Genomic DNA, 21,403 nt, shown 5'->3' with positions numbered 1-21,403 from the left:
GCGTCAACAGCGGAATGGCTTGAAATGCACGGTGCTATACAGCTAAGTTGCTTTTTTTTCCATGCTTGCATGACTTAGAACTATTGCTAGAGTTGAAATACTTTCATATGACATAGAGTGACTGTAACCAAGCAAGCAAAAGCGGACAATGTGGAGGATATGTGGTCGACTCTGAAGTCCATCCTACATGAAGCAACAACCCGCTACATAAGAACAGTAAATAAATGCAGGAGAAACAAAAGACCCCAATGGTTCAACAACGAAATTTCAGACCTAGTTAAAAAGAAAAAAGAAGCATTTATCACCTACAAACATTTAGGAAGACACGAGGCGAAAGAGGTCTATCTAGACAGATCTAGAGCTGTCAAAAAGTAGTCAGAGAGGCCAAACTCCGAATGGAGGAAGAGCTAGCACGGAACATTAAAAAAGGGGATAAATCTTTTTTCAGCTATATTAGTGACAGGAAAAGAAGCAAAGATGGGATTGCTTGAGTACCTGATTGTAAAAACCACTTAGATAACCTTGATAGGCGGTATATAAAATCCTAATAAACTTGAAACTTGAAACTTGATTGTACGCCTGAAACAGCCAGATGGTAACTTTGCAGAATCAGACTCTGCCAAGGCAGAACTACTAAAAGAATACTTCTGCTCAGTCTTCACATGTGAAGCACCGGGAGATGGTCCACAGCTTCAGACGGTAGATAACCAAAAGGACCCATTTCAAGACTTCGAATTTACACCCAGCAGCGTCTACAACGAACTCTTGAGACTCAGGGTGAACAAAGCCATGGGACCGGACAACATACACCCCAGGGTGCTTAGGGAGTTAAGTGAAGTCCTGGCGGAACCATTATCTGTGCTATTCAATCTTTCCCTATGCACAGGAAAAGTCCCCTTAGACTGGAAAACCGCCAACGTAATCTCACTCCACAAAAAGGGCTGCAGGACAGAGACAGCTAACTACAGACCAGTGAGTCTCACGTCTATAGTGAGTAAGCTCATGGAAACCCTGATCAAACGGAATCTTGACACAATCCTAGATGAGGAAAACCTACGCGATCCCCACCAACATGGGTTCACCCAGGGTAGATCCTGCCAATCCAATCTTATTAGCTTTTTTGACTGGGTCACTAGACAACTGGATGCCGGAGAGTCACTGGACGTGGTATATCTGGACTTCAGTAAAGCATTTGATAGCGTTCTACACCGAAGGTTATTGAACAAGCTGAAATCGTCAGGATTGGGAGACACTCTAACTACATGGGTTGGGGACTGGCTGAGTGGTAGACTACAGAGGGTGGTGGTGAACGGTACTCCATCAGGAGCGTCGGAAGTGCTCAGTGGAGTACCGCAGGGCTCGGTCTTGGGCCCGATTCTATTCAACTTATTCAAAAGAGATATGACACAAGGACTTAGAGGAAAGGTATCACTGTTCGACGACGACGCGAAAATTTGCAACATAGTAGGCAAAAGCTTGTTACCTGATAATATGACACAGGACCTACTGCTGCTGGAACGATGGTCAACGACTTGGCAGCTAGGCTTCAATGCTAAAAAATGCAAGGTAATGCATCTGGGCAAGAGAAACCCGCGCAAAACTTATACACTAAATGGTGAGACCCTGGTTAAGACCACGGCAGAACGGGATCTAGGGGTAATCATTAGTGATGACATGAAGGCTGCCAATCAGGTGGAGAAAGCTTCCTCCAAGGCAAGACAAATGATGGGTTGTATCCGTAGAGGTTTTGTCAGCAGGAGTCCTGAAGTCATCATGCCATTATACAGATCCATGGTGAGACCTCACTTGGAGTACTGTGTTCAATTCTGGAGACCACACTACCGTGGACGTGCTGAGGGTCGAGTCGGTTCAGCGAATGGCCACCAGGATGGTCTCGGGGCTAAAGGATCTAACGTATGAAGAAAGACTAAAGAAGTTGCGGCTGTACTCACTTGAGGAGCGAAGAGAGGGGAGACATGATTGAAACGTTTAAGTACATCACAGGTCGCATCGAGTCGGAAGATGATATCTTCTGTCTCGTGGGACCCTCGACCACCAGAGGGCATCCACTGAAAATAAGGGGAGGGAAGTTTCATAGCCACTCCAGAAAGTACTTCTTCACCGAAAGAGTAGTGGATCAGTGGAACAGACTCCCACTGCAGGTGATTGAGTCCAGCAACGTGACGGATTTTAAGAGAAAATGGGATGCTCTCGTGGGATCTTTGAGGGAGTAAATTCAGAGGGGCGGATACTTAGCAGGGGCAGACTTGATGGGCTATGGCCCTTTTCTGCCACCATTTTTCTATGTTTCTAATCCTGAAATATACATAATTAAACGAAGAAAGGAGAGGTTTTTGTACAATGCAATGGGGTATAACTTTGGATGTTGAAGAAAGGAAAACCAGTCTGAGTTGCACTCAGCTGTCTGAGTCTCTTGAACTTTGGGGATTAATAAAACTGGAGGTTTCTTTTAGACCCATGAAGTCAAACTCCACTTTTTTCCTTTTGTCTTTTCTCTTAGGTTCTCCTTTCATTGGATTAGGTGCATGTATATAGATGGGTATTAGTCCATCCATACGTAAGCCTAAGCACATTATTGCTTTTTAATTCTGATTATGAGAAATGTGCTTTTCCTACTGAATACAGTGTAGTTGAAATGACCCATTATTACTGTGTTACTCGGTTTGTTAGCCTCGCTAATTTCTGATAACATTTCAGCATCTGTCCATTCATTCTGGTCAGGCAGACAGAAGTACACACCTATCACTATATTTTCCCCCTTTACACACATAATTTCTACCCATAGGGATTCCAAGGTCTGTTTCTGCTCCTGTAGAATTTTTAGGCCCTCCTTATCATATAACGCTACACCTCCAATTCAATCCACCCTATCACTACGATATAACTTGGACCCTGGTATGACAGTCTCCCATTGGTTATCTTCCTTGCACCAGGTTTCAGAGATGCAATGTAGTCTCTCTCTCCCATCTTGTTTCTTAGGCTTCTGGCATTTGAATACAGACATTTCAAACAGTGTTTGTCATACCTATTTATAATTTGTTCAGCAGTTGGTGGCATAGATAATTTGCAATCTTTAAAATCAGCCTGCTCTGTATTTAAGGAAACCTGATCTACTGTGGCCTGTATTACAATCTCTGGAGCTACTGTTCCCTGCCAGGATCTATACTTAAGACTAAATTTTTTAAAAGGACACCATGCAATTCCTACGCAAAGCAGTCAGTTTAGACATATTATAAACCTAAGTTTTAAGAAGTCACTCTAATGCTATACCCAAGTACTAGGACTGGGGAAATCATGGTGAAATCACACAGATAAAGTAGATTTCGTGTTTGTTCCAAGAACACACTTCCACCACAGAAGATAACTCTTGAAAGCTTAAAAAATGGATTTTGAAATGTTGATGAAACCTCTTCTGCAAAACATATCTTTTCCTCCAAGTCTGCACAGTCCTTAGCATTGTCACATAACAGATACAACAGAATACTCACCATTGAAATTGGTCCTGCACCTTTCTAAGCACTAACACCACAGAACACAAACAGAAGACGTGAAAAGTTTCACATATCTGTTATAAAACAGTGTGCTGGGTCTCCATGCTTGTGCATAAAAGAGAAGACTATGATAAAATGAAGAAATAGATGAGTGGCCCCCCCAAAAAAACAAATGGGGTAGTTGCAAGGATCTTAAGAGTTCCAATAAAACATTATCACAATGTACAAATTAAGAGTTCCTTTTACAAAACTGTTCTGTGGTAGCGATTCCAACATGACCGATATGACGCAACCCATTCAATTCTCATGAGCTGCATCACATTTGCCACATTGGGACCCAAGAAAAAGCCTCAGAATTCTTATAAGCACCTTTAAATGTTTCTATACTTAATCATTTCAGTCACTGGCATTAAAAAAGAACAACTTCCTAAACAACCAACACACAGTTTGCTATTTCAAAAATCTTTCAATGTCCCTTTAATTCAACAATTTAACCATGACGAATATATTCCAATAAAGAAACAAAAGGACTTGCTGCTTATCTTTTGAAGCAAGGTCCACCCAACAATAGCCAGCATTTTGCAGATACTGATCCACTGTCTCAGGGATTCTGGCATCGTATAACGTTCACAATTCCATTTCTGACATGCAAAGCAAAATGAGCGCAGTCTCCAGCTTTTATTGATAGATTGATTATACATCACTCAGCTTCTAGGACTTTACGTTCCACGGATCAGTGTTTCTTATCTGTTCCATCAACGCGTAATATTGTTTATGACACCACCCGAAAATCCTTTTCCGTCGTACTGCCATCCTTTTGTCATGCTCTGCCCATTCAACTCAGGCAGCAGGATTCCTTACCTAAATTTAAATCTATTTCTAAAACTATGATATGCGACACATTTTATCTCCCCCTCTCTTTCCTATATATTTATTGAACTTCTTCCCTTCCTCCCATTTTATTTCCTGTAAGGTTTTCTCTCTCATGTAATTATGTCTATTTTTATTATTTCTAAATATTTTATTGTACACCGCTTAGATTTTCTTAGAAAGGCAGTTTAACAAAAACCTAATAAACTTGAAACTTACTTCAGTCTTTTCTGTCAAGAGATCCCACAAGGCGTAGCCATTATTTAATATTAATACTTATTCTTATAGCTCCACTGGATGTACACAGGGCTGTACAGTGGTGATAATACTCAGGTAAACAAGAAAAGGTAGGTCTCCTTCCTAAAAGGGCTTACACAGTCGTAAGGGGTGAGGCAGTAGGAGATAAAATAACTTGGCTCCAGGTCATAAGAAGTGGCAGTAACAAATAACAGGCTCTGGACAAAATATATAGCATTGCTCAAGAAGAAAAAGTTGAAGGAAGGCCAAATGGCTACCAACATAGTTACATGGTGAGGTGAAAGAGGAAGCTAAAACACAAAGGGTATCTTTCAGAAAACAGACCCAATTGAGGAAAAGAGGGATCGGCACAAGAACTGGTGAATTAGACGGAAAAGTCTGAGAAGGAATCTGAAGAGAACCTGGACCAAAACTAATACTACACACTTTTTCAAGTACTGAAGCAAATGCTTGTGAAAGAGTTGACTTAGAGATGATCAAAGGGTAAAAAGGGTTATTTAGGGAGGACAAGGGAATAACACAAAAACTGAATTAATTATTTTCCTTGGGCCTTAGCGAATACAGAAACATTCTGATGGGGATGAACCAGAGCACATAAAATTGGTGTAAATCTATGAGATGTAAGAAGAGTAAATTGGCAAATAAAAAGCAACTAAATCACCAAGACCAGATGGTGTCCCCTCTCCAGATTTTTAAAAAATATGTTATCCATTAGCAAATAACCTCCTTAGTATGGGAAAGTATGAAGCAAGAAACATAGGGAAAGATAACCTCAATTACAATGCTGGGTTATGTGTTAGAAGTCTTCGGGAAGAAAGTGACCACTGTGGATAATACATTGTAGTTTTCTGCAGGGCTGTGAAGTCAGAATTGGAAAAAATGTACCAATGTGAGAAAACAAGGCAATCAGTTCACTACAGAATCCAACATGAAACAGAAGACAATAAGCAGACCATATAAAGATAAAACCAAGATTTAATCAAGGTGCTCCCAGGAACAGTGTATGGTGCATTTCGCCTGAAAGGCTGCCTCTGGGGCATATAAAGAGTCCTGAGCCCATTGTGACTGACAAACAGAACCAGGACTCTTTACATGTCCTTTTCAGGTGAAACTCACCATGCACCCGGGAGCACCTTGATTAAATCATGCTTTTACAGTATCTCCATTATGGTATGCTTATTGTCATCTGTTCCAAAAATGTACCAACTCCAGCTTCAAAATAGAAAAGTTATAAAATGGTTATAATATATGATAAATTTCTAATGTATCCCCGTCCTGGATCTAAAGTTATATTTACCAGTACTTTAGATCCAGAATAAAAAAACGGAAAGCCTAATCTGTAGAAGTCAGACAGTAGAAATGTAGACGATCTGGAGTCAGAGTTGCAGGTTTGCTGTACTGTTCTGGTAATGATACTTAATGGTTTATAGTGGCAAATCCGTTGTAAATATATTAGGATAGTGTTGCTCTAGTGCAGTGGTTCTCAACCGTGTCCTGGAGGACCACCAGGGCCAATCGGGTTTTCAGGCTAGCCCTAATGAGTATGCATGCCTGTCACTTCCATTATATGCAAATCTCTCTCATGCATATTCATTTGGGCTAGCCTGGTGGTCCTCCAGGACAGGGTTGGGAACCACTGCTCTAGTGTACTTTTAAGTAGCTGCCAAAATAAAACCCAAACACCGAAAAAAACAGAATGTTAGGGAACAGGAATGCATAATAAAACCCCAGAATGCCATTATGCATCTGAACAATGTCACTCCTCCCAAAACTTCAAAGATCCCCCAAAGACTCTAAGGGTTCTGAGAGTGCAAATAAGACCGAGGTCGCCTCTATCACTAACACTATTGATTGTGATTCAATTCAGGTGCGTCTCATTTGCACTCTCGGAACTGTTTGTTTTGTCTTATTTGGGGGGATCTGTACACTTCTACCATGTGAGCAGATCGGGTCGCCCCTAGACAGGCAACAGAAATGGGAAAAGAGATGGTACAGCTGAAGTTACAGTTCTCATGAAACAGGAGCGAGTGGTGCGGCGCCGTTAAGCAGGGGCCGCCATTTCACTTTTCAAACAATCTCTCCCAGAAAGTGGAGGCGCCGGGCCATGTCCCTGGAGGAAAAGTCCCTTTGTCTCACCTCGCGCTCTCAAAACCAGAGCCGCTCTCCAGACGCCGCGGGAAGGCGAGCGACGGCTCCCACTCGCAGCCCTTCCATGGCAGGGAAAGCGCGGGCCTCACCCGACAGGCCGCAAGGCGAGGGGGGCCTGCCTGCGCCGCCCCACATGACTCCTCCCCCGCGGGTCACCGGGGCGCTCGGGCGGCCAATCAGCGGCCCGCGCTCGCGGCCGTAAAGCCCGGGTGCCGTAAAGGCGGGCGCGCGACGGCGTGAAGCGGCCGGCTCCCAGGAGGCTTTGCGGCCGCTTCCGGGATGCCGAGCGAAGAGCCGCTGCTCCTGCGCGAGCTCCACCGGAGCGTGCTGGCCGCGGCGCCTCTGCCTCGGGAGGGCCGGCTCTGGGCGGCCGGGCGCGGCTGGGCCCCGGAGGCCCGTCGGGAAACGGCCTTGCTCCGCCTGTCGCTCGTCAGGGCCCTCGTCGCCAAGGCCCTGGCCCCGGGCGCGCGCGTCAGGCGCGAGTACGCGCAGGCCGTGAGGCTTCTGCTCGGGCGGGCTCGCGTGGACCGCAGCACGGTGAGCCGCGCGTCGCCTTTGGGCCGCCGAAGCGCGTGGGGAAAGCGAAGCCGCCACTAAGGCCCTCTCTCGCCTCTCTTCCTTCCTAGGTGCCCTTGTTGGCGGGTCCTGACAAGGTGCTGGCCCGCCTGGCCTCCCGGTGCATGGCCCACCTGGTGCTCTTCCAACTCAAAGAGCAGGTGAGGAGGGTTGCAAGGATTCAAACAGAGACTGGACAGATTCCTGAGGGATAAAGGGATCGTGGGATACTGAGAGAGGTGCTGGGATGTATCACAGGTATAGAAAGCTAACCAGGTAATAAGTATAGAAACCCAACCAGGTCGTGCATGTGCAAGACTGGAGGGTTAGGACTTCGATGGGAAACCAGGGTGGCAAGGGGACCCCCTCTGGGGATTCAGACAGGTCTTGACCTGTTTGGGCCGCCGCGGGAGCGGACTGCTGGGCAGGATGGACCTGCTTATGTTCTTATGTAATCAGAACGCCGCGCAGAGCTTTGCATTCTTGCCCAGAAATAGATAGAAGAAAAAATGTAAATTGAATCGGGATGCCCTCATCTACTATGCTACAAAATTACCCCCCGAGCACTTTTCTTAAGAATATATTCCATAGACTAGGGAGATAACCAGTATTATTCTGTCATGAGTAACTGAACTGACCACTCTTTAATCACAGCTCTTAGCTTAACGAACAATAATGGAAATAATAATTATCATGTGAAGTGCTCAGACCACATAACCAATAAGTCAGTGTTAACACCAAATTGTGCTGCCCAAAGGGACCATCGTTGCCTTCACTGTCCCTAACCCAACCAATAAATATTCATGCTACTCATAAATGATAAACAAATATCATCACTTATCTGAAGTGGCTGGGTAGATGAATTTTCGCCAACCACAGTTGTTTTAAAGTGCAGTGCTCTAATGTGCTGAAACTTTCAAATAAATTCATTTAATTAGCCATGTGGTAATCCCTGGCCCCCTGACTCCAGTTTCGGTTCTTCATCAGGAGGGGACACTGTTAAAATAATGAAATTTATTAAAAACTATATAAAATCAACTTTAATTAAATTATTAAACTAAATCCACCAACCACTTAACATCTTAATAATAATATAACAATGTTCTGCCAGTTAACATTGAATGAAAGATGCTACAAATTGAGTGGATTTAACAAAGTTAAAAGCTAGTGATTAACAGCTCTAGGGATCACTTATTGTGGAATGAGATTGTGCAGGTTAGTTGCCTAATATGTTTTTAGGCGTTTCTTAAATTCCCCATAAGTAGTAGACATAAGCAATTGTATGAGATTCAAAAAACAAATTTGCAAATAACATCTGTTTTTGACTTTGTTTGGGCCAATACAAAATAAAAAGCCACGATACTTTAGCAATTGTGCATCTTTAGTCTAGGTTGAATTAATTTTAATCTTTATGTTCATCTGTGTCCTGCTATTTCTATCTAATCTGTATTTTTTTTTAAAGAGCAAAGTCAATGAGGTTTGGCTGTGTGCTTGTCTGGAGATGTTCTCACACCCAGCAAAAGATCCATCAGCGGAACATTTGAGCTCTTTTCTGGGTGTCCTAAAAAGCATCTTTAGGGACAGAAGTTTGTGCATGGCAGGTAAGATGCTTTAAAAGTTTTTATTCCTGATTCACCTGTATTGACCAGAACTGTTTCAAGTTTGTTTATTACTCAGGAAAGAGCAAAATAATTCTGCTATGTAGACACTTGGGGGCGCTTCAGCCTGCAAATCAGACTACAGTTGTTTGGGTTATATGAGGCAATCCAATAAACTATCATGTAACATTTTGGTAGATTAGATGATACAGATGTTTTCTTAGCTTCTGCAATTGGCATCGTGATTGTTAACTTGTCTGGGTCTTGCTGCATCTGAGTAAGTGAAACCACCGTTTTAGCCATAGCATGATGGCTGAAACATTTGTGTCCTGTCAAATGTGTGCACGACAATCGCGCACTGTCAAATGTGCGCATGACAATGGCGCCCTATCATTTGCGCTCCATACAGCGGATACTATTTTGTCTTTTTGATATTACAAGTTCTTTTTTGAAGGGGGATGAGGGGTCAGGTAATAATGTGGGTTTTCAGATCTTACTATGTTAATGTGGCTGTATCCTTCTTAGTTCTCATTTCTTTATCCCGATTCTATCCTCTCCATGTTTCAGAAAGCCTGCCAAAGCTTCTAGGCCCCTTGGATGCCACGTTGGAAAGCCTCTATGACTCTCTTTTTTCTCCGTCTTCTAGTTACAGCTGCCAGAGTGATTCTTTGGACTTGGGAATAGGGAATAACTTGTCAGCTTTCATAGATTTGCTGGAAGTGCTTATAGCTCTAAGAGGCAGCCTACAGCTTTGTTTTAGGTGCCAGAGAAGTGTCTTCCTGAGGACTTCTCATATACTGCAGTCGATCACCTCTTCTGTCCCTTATTTCATCAAGAAGAAGCTTGTGCTGTTGCTTAAAAAGTGCCTCCTCTCTAAAACAGGAGAGGACATCCTGCCTTCGCCATTGGCCCTTTGGACTTTGCAGGATTTGTACTTGGAGGCTGACAAGCTTGCTTTGGCTCAGGCCATCCTGCAGGCTGTGAATTCCAGCTGGCTGCAAAAGGTCTCTGTTGAAAAGAAAAGCTGTTACTTTGGAGGCACAACCATGATCTTAGAAACGGATGCTCATGCCAGCCCTGACTTTGGGATCCTCCGAGCCCTGAGTCTGGTTTTGCTTAAAGCTTTGGAGATCCAGCTCCAACATTCAGTGTCAGAAGCTGAGGTTAAAGGTAAGTTTTTGTTTTTGAGTCCATTAACAGTGTGACAGTTGATTGGTACATAAAATCTCTTAAGACTGGAATTATCTAAAGAGGATGCTATATCTGAACTTTCAGGATCACAGGCCAGCTCTCTCCTCCTATGTGGGCTTCCTTTTAAACTGGAAACCTCTGCAGAATACTGAGATATGTGAGCACACACTGACATACAGGGTCTGGTACTGCTGTTGCTATTGCTGCATGCTTTGGAGAAGAGCTTTGATATTTTGTTTTCATCAACCTCTGGGATCATTTGAGTTTTAAAGCTAAAATGGATGCATGTTGGAGAAATGTTTGGAAAGTTTTGGGCTGGATAAAAATGGCTGTATCATATGTTAAGCCAATTCTTACCCCATTCCCATAAAGATGTCACAACTTAGAGCACTGGTTTTATCCAGGTCCAGAAATTTAATTAAATAACCAAAGCTTATTTTCTGCTCTTACAAAAAAAAAAAAAAATACAAAAGAACTTAAAAAAACAATAAAACAAAACATTAAATCAATAATAGCTGCGCAAATTTGCCATTCATTAGAATGTTGGTGGATGTTTCCTGTTCTTCCTAAGCCTGGAAGGCATTTTGCCCTTCCTCCTCTGGCCACATGGTGGTACTGCTTCTCTGAAGGGCATTTTGCTCAGCTGAGCTGCTAGGCAAGCCAACACAGACTACACAGCAATCATCTGCCAAATATTTCACAAACAAAATAACTCCATGCATTAAGGGACAGGCTTATTATCTGAGTTACATCTCTTAGAGCAGCAGAATTTTTCAGTTTCATTTGTAGTTAATATACTGTAAATAGTCAAATACATTTAAGTGGTTTACAAAAATAAATTTTATAGAGAAAAGGAAAACAAACAAGAGGATAAATGAATTACAGTAAATCGTTATAAGGAGTGGGAATGTAATTAATTAAATTACCTATTTAGAGGGAACAAAAGGCGGGAAAGGGTGAAAAGAAGACAAGATTAAGTGAAGTAAAAAGGAGAATTATAGGTCCATTGATGAACCCAGGACTGGCTTAGCTTCTCTTGTAGGGCATGGAGCCATCTGGTGCCTTTATGCAATGTAAAGAAGAGGTCACTCCGGGCTTTTTGTTTTCCAGCTGACTTCCAGAATTTCATGTTCCAGCTGTTGACGTTCCTCCAGAGCCACCTTCAGCAATTGCGGCTCAAACATGCCTGCGAGTGGATCTCTCTAATCTTTATTGAACAGGATGACGACATGCTTGAGGCAGTGAAAACTCTGCTGTCACTGTATTTAGAGTGTGAGAGGTTGGTATGTTTCACCTGGACCTTTTCCAAATACCAGAAAACCTATTTTAAGCCATATAGTCTGGCAGAGCTGGCATGTAGTACTCAAATAATGCTAGTTGTCCTGCAACATGTGATGCTTTCTGGGGGCTTTATTATAATTCTTAAATTTGTTTTAAGAAAGGTTTGGACAAATACCTGGAGGAAAAGTCCGTAGTCTGTTATTGAGAAAGACATGGGGGAAGCCACTGCTTGCCCTGGATTGCTAGCATGGAATGTGGCTACTGTTTGGGTTTTGGCTAGGTACTAGTGACCTGGATTGGCCATCATGAGAACGAGCTACTGGGCTTGATGGACCATTGGTCTGACCCAGTAAGGCTATTCTTATATTAATGTTCATTCTCTCTCATTTTCATCATAAAAATATAAATGGAGGACTTCCCCTCCCCGATAAACATGCTTGAGCCAGGCAATCAAATCCATGTTTGTGACATTCATTGACAGCAGTCAAAGCAAGTTATGCCCTGTGTATTGGCTTAAGCTGATATGAAGCTTTTTCCACTTGTAACGTGGATTTGGGAAAAATAGCATACCTTTGTCAAATATGGGTTCACTGCAAGACTCCACCCAGCTTTCTGCTGTCTGCATGTATAGTCATGCTTTATAAAACAGGCTTCTGCACACACTCTCCTCTACCTTCTTTAAAGTGCCTATCTTACATTTTAAAAAGAAGAAAGGAATCTCATTTGGCGTATAAAACATTTATAAAATTTTCAGGATCTCGGCGATGCCATCTTAAAGCGACTCAAACCTACATTGTCACCAGGGAATTACACATCAATTCTTCATCGATCCATAATTCTTCACCAATCAATAATTCATTTTGTTAGCTTGTTTAGAATTTTAATATAGTGTTTTGTACGTTCCTCTCAAACATAACGTTTGCATTCTTTGTTTGATATTGAATTCCACAAGCACTCCAATATAGACTCTCTACCCCCTGCGGCGATCTTAGCTGACTTTTTCGCTACAAAAATCCACAAATTGAGATCGTCTCTTGCAGGTTCAAGCATAGATTTACCTATCATGTTTCCTGCCTTAGACAAAGAAGGTAGAGCTGTTGATATGATCTGGAATCACTTTGAAAACCCAGACTGGAGCCACTTTACTCAAAATATGTAAAATCCATTTGCCTATTGGACAACTGCCCACCGACTATTATGAAAACAGCTCCTATCTCCTTCAAGGCTGAACTTTTTAACTGGGTTTCATCATGCATGCGTACCGGTAAATTCCCGGAGAAACTTGGCCATATCCTTGTGACTCCTATTATCAAAAACCCAAAGGAGTCTGTTTCCTTTATGGCCAATTACAGACCCATTGCCAACATACCATTCTTTCTTAAACTAATGGAAGGTCTGGTTTACATTGACCTCACAGAATATTTAGAGAAGTTTAACATTCTACACGATTCTCAATCTGGCTTCTCAACAAATTACAGCACTGAAACAGTTTTGGCCTCCATGACTGACCATCTTTTCCTTTGTTTTCCCGGGAAAAAAGTGCACTGGTAAGGCAGTTTGACCTGAGCAGTGCCTTCGACTTTGTTGATCATGACCTCCTGCTTAGGTGCCTTGATTCCATCGGCATTTCTGGACAGGTACTAAATTGGTTCACGTGTTTCCTAAAATAATGTACATACCAGATCTACAGCGAAGGAACCTACTCTCAAGCTTGGTCCAATCCCTACAGAGTGCCACAGTGCTCCCAACTCTCCCCCTCACTTTTCAATATTTACATGGCGTCACTGAAATATGCTATCTGATTTTAAAACTGAATGTACATATACGCGGATGATATAACAATTATTATTCCCATAACCTCATTGACCCAAGAGACAGAATAATTCATCTCATCCGTCCTTACCAAGGTAGAACATTGGACTATGCACTCCAGACTAAAACTGAATCCCGAAAAAACCAAGATCTTCTTGGCAAGTCCCAATAACAAGATCGTGAACACCTCCTTGAGACTAAATGGATCAGACTATCCAATTAATCCTACAACCAAAATCCTTTGCGTCACCCTGGACCGAAGCCTGACGTTTGAAGATCACACTAATGCTCAAGTCAAAAAATGATTTCTCACTCTATGGAAACTTCGCACCATTAAACAATACTTCGATTTCTTTTCCTTTTGACTGTTGGTTCAATCCCTGATCTTAAATACCTTAGACTACTGCAATATTATATACTTGGGATCTCTCAAGAAAGCCATCAAACGACTGAGAGCCATCCAAAATGCTGCAGTCCGTCTCATTTATGGCCTCAAGAAATCAGACCATGTAAGCCCATATTACAAAAAACTACACTGGCTGCCTGTGGAAGCAAGGGTTATTTTTAAGTTTGCTTGCCTTTGCTTCAAAACCTTGACAGGTTCATCCCCAACCTATCTGTCTCAGCAATTCGAATTCCCAGGCACAACTAATACACACAGTACCTACTTGTTCGCTTTTCCATCCCTAAAGGGCTGCACCTACAAGAGATACTTCGAGAGAACACTATCATTCCAAGCAGGCAAATGGAGCAAATGTTTAACCAACTTCATCTCAAATGCACTTTCGTACCAAACGTTTAGAAAGTCAATAAAAACTTATCTCTTTGACAAATTTCTCTGACCCCACTTCAACCTGATGTACTTCCAAAACACTTCCATATAAACCTGACTAAACTTAGCATGCCAATGTAATTTTGAAAGTTCTCTGTAAAGTCGCTATCTGTATACAGTTTCTTCCCTTGTAAACCGCTTAGAACTGTTTGTGATATGGCGGTATATAAAAATAATACCACATTATTATTATACCACATTACCCTTCAGATCTATGCGATTTAACAAAATGGAAAATGCTACAAACACAGAAAGAAATACAAATTCAGTCTTTTAAAAATTTCCTAAACAAATAAGTCTTTAGCAATTTCCTAAAGTTTTGATATGATGCAGATGTAAAAAACTTGTAATAGTTTTAATAATATCTTGATTATAAAAGCGAAGCAGTTTTACTATCTTGAAAATAAATTATTTATCGAAACTATTACAAGTGAGAGAAACGTACGAGATACTACGAAAATTCTAAAAAAGCTAACAAAATGAATTATAGATTGGTGAAGAATTATGGATTGATGAAGAGCTGATGTGTAATGCCCGGCCCTTATGCTCAAGGGTTCTCAATTACGATTGGTTAGGCACAAGCCTTTGCGTTAACATAAGTTAGGCCCACAGCTGTAGACTTGCGCTAGAATTCTAGAACAGCAACTGTGAGTAATTGCCACATATGAGGGGCCGCTGAAAAGTTCTCAGCCCAAAGCTGGGGCAGGCTCCACTGAGGGCTAGGCACTTAGTCCAGTGATTTTTTTTTTTTCCACTTTTTTCATTCCGTTGGAAAAAAGTGGAAAATCGCTGGACTAAGTGTCTAGCCCTTGATAGAGACTGCCCCTTGTGGAATTTACACTTAGCAAGTATCATCTTGGTTTTAGCCAACCTTTTGAGAATTACTCCCTATGTGTTTTAGCAAAACATCAAGGAATGCTTTGAAAACGTCCCTCTGACATTCAGGGCTTCAGAGAGCAATATTGCAGAATCCACAGCCTTTCAGAATCGGAAGAAGGGGCCTGTTTTTATGTGTGGGCTTTTGAAAAGACACATCACCATGTGTAGAATAAGACTTGTGTGTGTCAAAGGGTATATGAAAATGGAATTTTGGAAATTCAGCTGTGTTAGTCAAGTTTCCCCTCCTTTCTGGTATTTCTCTGCTTCACGGGAAAAGTTCATCTTACTTCAACACACAGACACACTGTTACCCGCTCAGAGAGCTTGGTTGGTTTCTTGCGCTTCTGGTCTTCCACTCACATGAACATTGGATTAGGTTGAGTGCTGCTTTAATTTCCTCTTGTGATGGCATGGAGTTGAAGCGCCCTTTTTTTTTTTTTTTTTTTTTTTGCAAACAGCACTTTAGAGAGAGAGAAACATCCCTTTGTCCATTTCTGGGGTGGCAAGTCTGACTGGAAATTTTGATGCCAGATTGTCACAGTAGCCCTCAGGGGAGTGAATAGTAGCAGCTGTGCTATTGTCACTCATGATTTCAGCGGTACAGGAGGACCCAAAGTGTCAGAGCATCCACTCCCAGGTACCTCCTGCAGACCCAGAGCAATTGCACAATTCTCACCATAGAGCAGAGAACTGTCAGGCCATCTTGAATGGCATACACTTGCTTTTGAAAGAAGCCAAGTCTGCTCTAGTTAACTTGGGACAACTGGGCCCTCGGTTAGTAGGGAGCCACTTTGGAAATACTCAGCTAGTGATCAGAACTGAGGGGCAGGAAGCCAAGGGCCTGCCAGGCCTTGTCTTGATTCTCAGCTCACTGAAGAGTTAAACTGCTAAGCTTTATTCTTTCATTGTTCAATACTACAGAATTTTATATAAAAAAAACAAAAATCCAGGATCGAGTCTTCAGCAGGACTTTATCCAAGTAAAAATGGCTGTACGTGATTGAGTCTCATTCCCTGTGTCCATACCTGGATTTTCAGCAGCATTATCTAGAGAGACCACCTCGATCCAGGTAGTGCCAGGGCAGGGGTGAAGCCTGGGTAGAGGTAGCATTTAGTTGATTAGTGGCACTATTCAGCCTGCTCACTGGGCAACTGTCCAGGTAAAGTTTGGACAGCAAAAAGGCTTCTTAACTCTATCCAGCTATTTGTTTGGGTGTTGGTTTGAATATCATCTGGGCCCAGATCACTGAAGTCCTGGCTATGGGAAAAACCATAACTATACTGATCCCCCACTCTTAGGCGATGCAGTACCTTAGACAGATGGTTTTATCTTATTATTAACTTAGGTACTGCACCGCCTAAGAGTGGGGGATCAGTATATATAGTTATTGTTTATTGGTCCACTTGGTCAAACAATTTTGTCTATGGAAAAACCATGACAGCCAGAGTTTAAAAAAACTGCAAGCTGAATGTCCTAAGGAGGGAGGGGACTAGGTCCTACTAAGCAAACATTCTTATCCCCGGTGATAAGAGCTTGGCCATTAGTTGAAAGTACCACTTCTCGTTCCATAGACTGGATGAGGTCATGAACTTCTCTCACTGCTTACAGCTGAATACCAACCGCTGGATCGGGTGATTCAGTGTAGGATGGGCTGGGGAGAGCAGCAATGGGAACTCCACTAACTTGGAATGAGATGTTACTAGCCAGACTTTACAGTAGATATCCTGCAAACAACGGGAAGGTTAAATAGGCTGGAGTGTGCTTAGTTGGAACCTAATATAATATCAGGTGGACATCTTAGTCTATGGCCCAGAAAGTTAATTTAATAATGAGAATAAGTAATGGACAGATTGGATGGATCGTTCAGGTCTTTATCTGCCATCATCTATTATGTTACTATGGATTTAATTTGTGTTGCAACTTTACTCTTGCAGGTTCTGTGGTAAGCCACCTCCTGTCATGCACCTCAGTGAAGAAGACAACCCGGAGCTTGCTGCGACCCATGAGAGTGGCTATAACCCCCACTGCCTCTTTCTGTTCTTCTTAAACAGCATCATGTTTGATTCCACAGTCTTGCTTGACTTCCTGATCTCCTCGGAGACCTGCTTTCTGGAATACTTTGTCAGATACCTAAAACTTCTTACAGGAGATTGGCTGCATTTCTGTCACGTTTGCAGACTTTTTTATACCAGTGCCCTCAACGCACCTTTATCTGTTTCTGAGACTAATATTTCAGAGCCAGAGAGCAGCAGCAGTGGAAGCATTGCCTTCCCTGGGACAAATGGGGCCCTTCTGCTCTCTTTAATACCTGACCAAAACTCTCTTGTGACTGTTAGGAGGCAAAAGGGTACACAATCTGTGAAACCCGGTCAGTCTGACACCTCCTCACTGGGGGCACTGCAAAGCCTTGTGGATTACGACAGCTCTGAAGAGTCTGAACTGGAATCGCTGGAAAGAGAGTGTGAGCCAAACATTAACCAGAGCTATGCAAGGCATTCAGGCAGCTCCAGGATAAGGAATGCTCTTAGCAGGGATGAGGAGAAACATGTGGACAGACCTTTGCTGGAAACAAACATTTGTAGGCCGAAAGCATGTCATATCCCATCATTTCAGCAGAAACCCTGTGATGAGGGGACCTCGTCGGAGGAATTGCTGTTCAGATGTATGCGATGCCTACAAGAGTTGCGAATGGCAGTTTCTAGGTTAAACGAGAGAAACCTCTTCCCATACAATCCTTCAGCACTGCTGAAGCTGCTGGTGCACATTGACTGTCTCGCAAAGGAGGATAAGGGTGCTGTGAAAAGCACATTTTCACCAGTTACATGTAACAGATTACTCGCAGAGTTCTGACAAAAGGTTTCTGAACTTCCCTAGGATGTTTTGTGCTTTAGCACAAATTGTACTCAAAATAAGAGGGTTTAGATAAGGGTGCGATCATAGGAGAGAATAAATAAAATTTCAATAGTGAGCGGGAGATGCTCAAAAGCCGGCCATAGAAGTAAGTCTGGTTGTAGCCATTCTTATGTTCAAGGCAGCTCTGGTGCACAAAGGGTTCTGGGGGGCTTTTACCAATCGCAATAGCAGCCACCCAAGAACCTGATGCAAGCGCATTACAAGGAGCTCATTAGTATTAAAATGAGCATTCCTTGTAATGCACTGAAGGGAATGCCCACCTCTTTACTGAGTCAAATTTTCCAGCAGGTCAGGAGCTGTTTGTGTGGGCCGTGCCTGTGCTCAGAACGCAGCTGTTAGGTATGGGGCACACACACAACAGCTGTGTCCATATTATATGTGAAACACCCCCCCCAAAAAAAAAAAATAAAGCAAATTTGATCAGGAACTGTACTAGGCCTGTGCCTACCGCTTAGCTGTTGTGCATAAGCACCAGGCACAGTTCCTTCCCCTTTTACTGGGATACTCAGCACATGCATACGATTTGCATGCAATTTGTGCTGAGCTTATGCTGGCAAATCAAAAACACTCCCAAGCCACTGTTTTCTGAACTTTGTGTGTTCTGCCCTGTGTGAAAAAAAGTGTTTGATGTATTCTTGGCAGGTTATTGATCCCAAGTGCATGTCCTGTAGTCTACAAGGGAAACATGGTGAAGACTATCTAAGCATGGATGGACTATTTAGAAAGGCTAGTTGTAACCCTGTCCAAACAGCTGAGCACAAGTACTTTTCTAGTGAAGACGGGACTCCCTTTTGGACTTTTATACAGGTCTTATGTCAAACATTCAGTTGTGTAGAGTTACTCAGCAGTGTGGCTTACTTGTCACCCAATTATTTAAGCACCTGATTTTAATTAGCCAGTTAATTATGCTAAGGAAATTAGGGTTCACTTTCTAGTTCACACACTCATTCTAAATTAGTTCAATAGTTTCTACTCTGTACATTTGGGGTTGATTCTGTATAGGACGTTGATCTTGGCAGCCGCCTACGAAATAAATAAGAATTGCACCTGTCTTAAAGAACAGATGCCTTACATCCCTCCTTCCAACTCTCTAACAAGTGCCCTTGTCATGGTGCCAGTTAGAGAATGATGTCTAGACTGATTGCAAAGATAGGTGGTTCAGCTGCCTATCTTTGCCGAGAGATCCCTTGCCATCAGCTGATTGTGGCAAAGGAATCCCCAAAACCACAGCTTTGGGGAGTCCTGTTGGCTCAGCTGATTGTGGTAGGGGGGGGCATATGCCTGCTATGATCAGCTGAGTCAACTGTGGCAGAGGAAACACCCCCCAACACCCACATCTGTGATCAGCAGGAGGGATGCCCACTCCCTCCTGCCTGACTCCCCCCAAAGAGTATCAAGATTCCATACAGAATCTCAAAGAATAGCAAGATTCCAGAACCCCCCCCGAGTAGCAACAGTCCATGCTACCAATCCAGGGCAAGCAGCGACTTCCCCATGTCCGTCTCAATAACGGATTATGGATTTTTCCTCCAGGAACTTGTTAAAACTTTTTTTTTTTTTAAATCAGCTATGTTAACTGCTCTTACCCCAACCTCTTTAGTATCAGTGCAGTTGTGTTCTAGTTTACAATGGATTTTCTTGCAGCAAGCTTTTTATTGGTTGGAATTGAAATGTCTCAAGTGCTCATAACCTATTCATTTTCCATAGTTCTCTTAGGGTCACCATCTTTCTGGTACAGCAAAGTTTCTTATAAGATTCCTTATAAAATCTCATTACTAACTTTTAAAACATTGCAAACAAAATCTCCCCTATTGAAAAATATTTGATTCCTTACGAGCCAGCCCATCTCCTCAGATCTGCGGATTGGAAATTAACCATCCCCTCTCTATGTATAAAAGGTACCAAGCGTCAAAACATCTTTTCAGTAGTAGCCCCCCAGCTTTGGAACACTCTTCCAGCCCAAATAAGAGAAAATAACTTGGATCATTTTAAAGGCCTTCTTAAGACCCATTTATTCAAAGACACCTTTAATATTTAAATCTTCGCTAGGTTACTTATGCTTTTCTAAAAGAATCAGTATTCCTCTTCCTTGTGTTCATTCCATAATTGTTACCTATCCTTTATCGATTGTATTTCTACCCCTTCTTCCTTCTGTATCATGTTAGTTTCATCCATTTTGTCCTATCTGTGATACGCCATTTACTTAAGTTGTTTTAATCTTTTTATTTGTATTGTTGCTGGTGTATTTTATATCCCTTATTTATTTTATCTGTAAATCGCTTAGAAGTTGTATAAGCGATATTATTAAATTTTAATAAAAACTTGAAACTTTTCCTACCATCTTATTGTGATTTCCATATACAAACCTTTTCCAATCAGAACTTTACTGCCATATGCTGGCTGTGGTGCTTACATCTTCACTGCACTCTGGAGTAGTTTAGATGGGAAGTCATGCTATTGTAGAAAGAGAACTAGCCTTCAGAGCTTTGGAAAGGACAGATGTCTTTTTCTATATTTTTACTAATACAAGTCTATCCTTATCTGGGCTTCCCAGATTGAGTCGACACATAACATATTGAAATGGAGCAGTACATTGAATGATGTATGGGAAGACTTTTCACATCATTAGTGCCATATGCTTATGTTTCAACCAAGCAGAAGGGTGACTGCATCTTAGGAAAATGAAGAGGCTGTACATGTTAAAATCCTCATATATTAATGATCCTACACAGGAGACCTTTCACAAAAGATGCATAAGAGCCTGATGCTGGTTTCCTGAACTAGGCATGGCTTTGGAATATTGTTCTTCAAGTTTGCCAATGTCAACATGTAGCTTCCTGATGGGAATTTGTTTAAATCCTATGTCTGTATGCCTCAAATTGTCCTGGTTATATATGTCATTACTGCTGATGCTGTAGCACTTCCAGCCTCCTAGTAGAACCTTGTTACAAAAGAAACATTTTCCTTAATTTTTAGCCTTTCAGTTCATTTCAAATGTTCCTATTATAAATTTTTTTTTATCCCACTTTACAACTTTTAACATGCACATATCAACTTTGCATGTATTTAAAGTATGTATCTCAGTGTTCCTGCAAGGGGGATATAATGGCCATGAAAGAAAACAGAGTTTGCTGGTAAACTTAGGAACTAAGATATATCATACTAGGACTCTGCTAGTCGTTGGTGAAGCCTCACCTACAGTACTAAGGCTAAGGATGTAAAAAGGCTTGTAGCGGTAGAATGACACGGTGACAAAATTCATCATCGTTCCCGTCCCCACGGACAACCGTGGGAAACCATCTTCATGTCATTCTTTAAGGAGAGAGGGAAGAATCAGAGTATGAATGGCCACAACCACTGACCCACAAGCTTTGCTTTGAAGAATGCTGGTGTAGAAGGACTGAGGCTGAAATAGACAATAAAAAATGACATGAGATTATTTCCCGTGGTTATCCGCAGGGATGGGAATGGTGATGAATTTTGTCACCGTGTCATTCTCTAGTCCAGACAAAAACAACAAAAATGGTATGGGGCTTGCACCAAAAGATGTAGAG

At 42.1% G+C, this 21,403-nt stretch overlaps 2 protein-coding genes across 2 annotated transcripts in view; one reads left to right on the top strand and one right to left on the bottom strand.

Annotated features, from left to right (window-relative positions):
* The window catches only part of ASB7 (ankyrin repeat and SOCS box containing 7), a 41,937-nt gene extending 34,979 nt beyond the window's left edge, over window positions 1–6,958 (bottom strand). The window contains exon 1 of the mRNA XM_033920713.1: window positions 6,777–6,958. The gene's annotated coding sequence lies outside the window, so the exon portion shown is untranslated. The remainder of the gene's footprint in view (window positions 1–6,776) is intronic.
* Window positions 6,959–7,001: 43 nt separating this feature from the next.
* On the top strand, window positions 7,002–20,182 carry LINS1 (lines homolog 1). The gene is made up of 6 exons (XM_033920711.1): window positions 7,002–7,325; window positions 7,415–7,504; window positions 8,806–8,944; window positions 9,509–10,111; window positions 11,243–11,411; window positions 16,871–20,182. The coding sequence occupies exons 1-6, from the start codon at window positions 7,068–7,070 to the stop codon at window positions 17,784–17,786; spliced, it is 2,175 nt and encodes a 724-aa protein (XP_033776602.1). The 5' UTR covers window positions 7,002–7,067; the 3' UTR covers window positions 17,787–20,182.
* Window positions 20,183–21,403: the final 1,221 nt, after the last annotated feature.

The sequence above is a fragment of the Geotrypetes seraphini genome, chromosome 14, assembly GCF_902459505.1.
Source record: "Geotrypetes seraphini chromosome 14, aGeoSer1.1, whole genome shotgun sequence".
In the NCBI taxonomy this organism is placed as follows: domain Eukaryota; kingdom Metazoa; phylum Chordata; class Amphibia; order Gymnophiona; family Dermophiidae; genus Geotrypetes; species Geotrypetes seraphini.
Note: the sequence above shows the minus strand (reverse complement) of the source record. Positions and strands in the feature narration are given on the sequence as shown.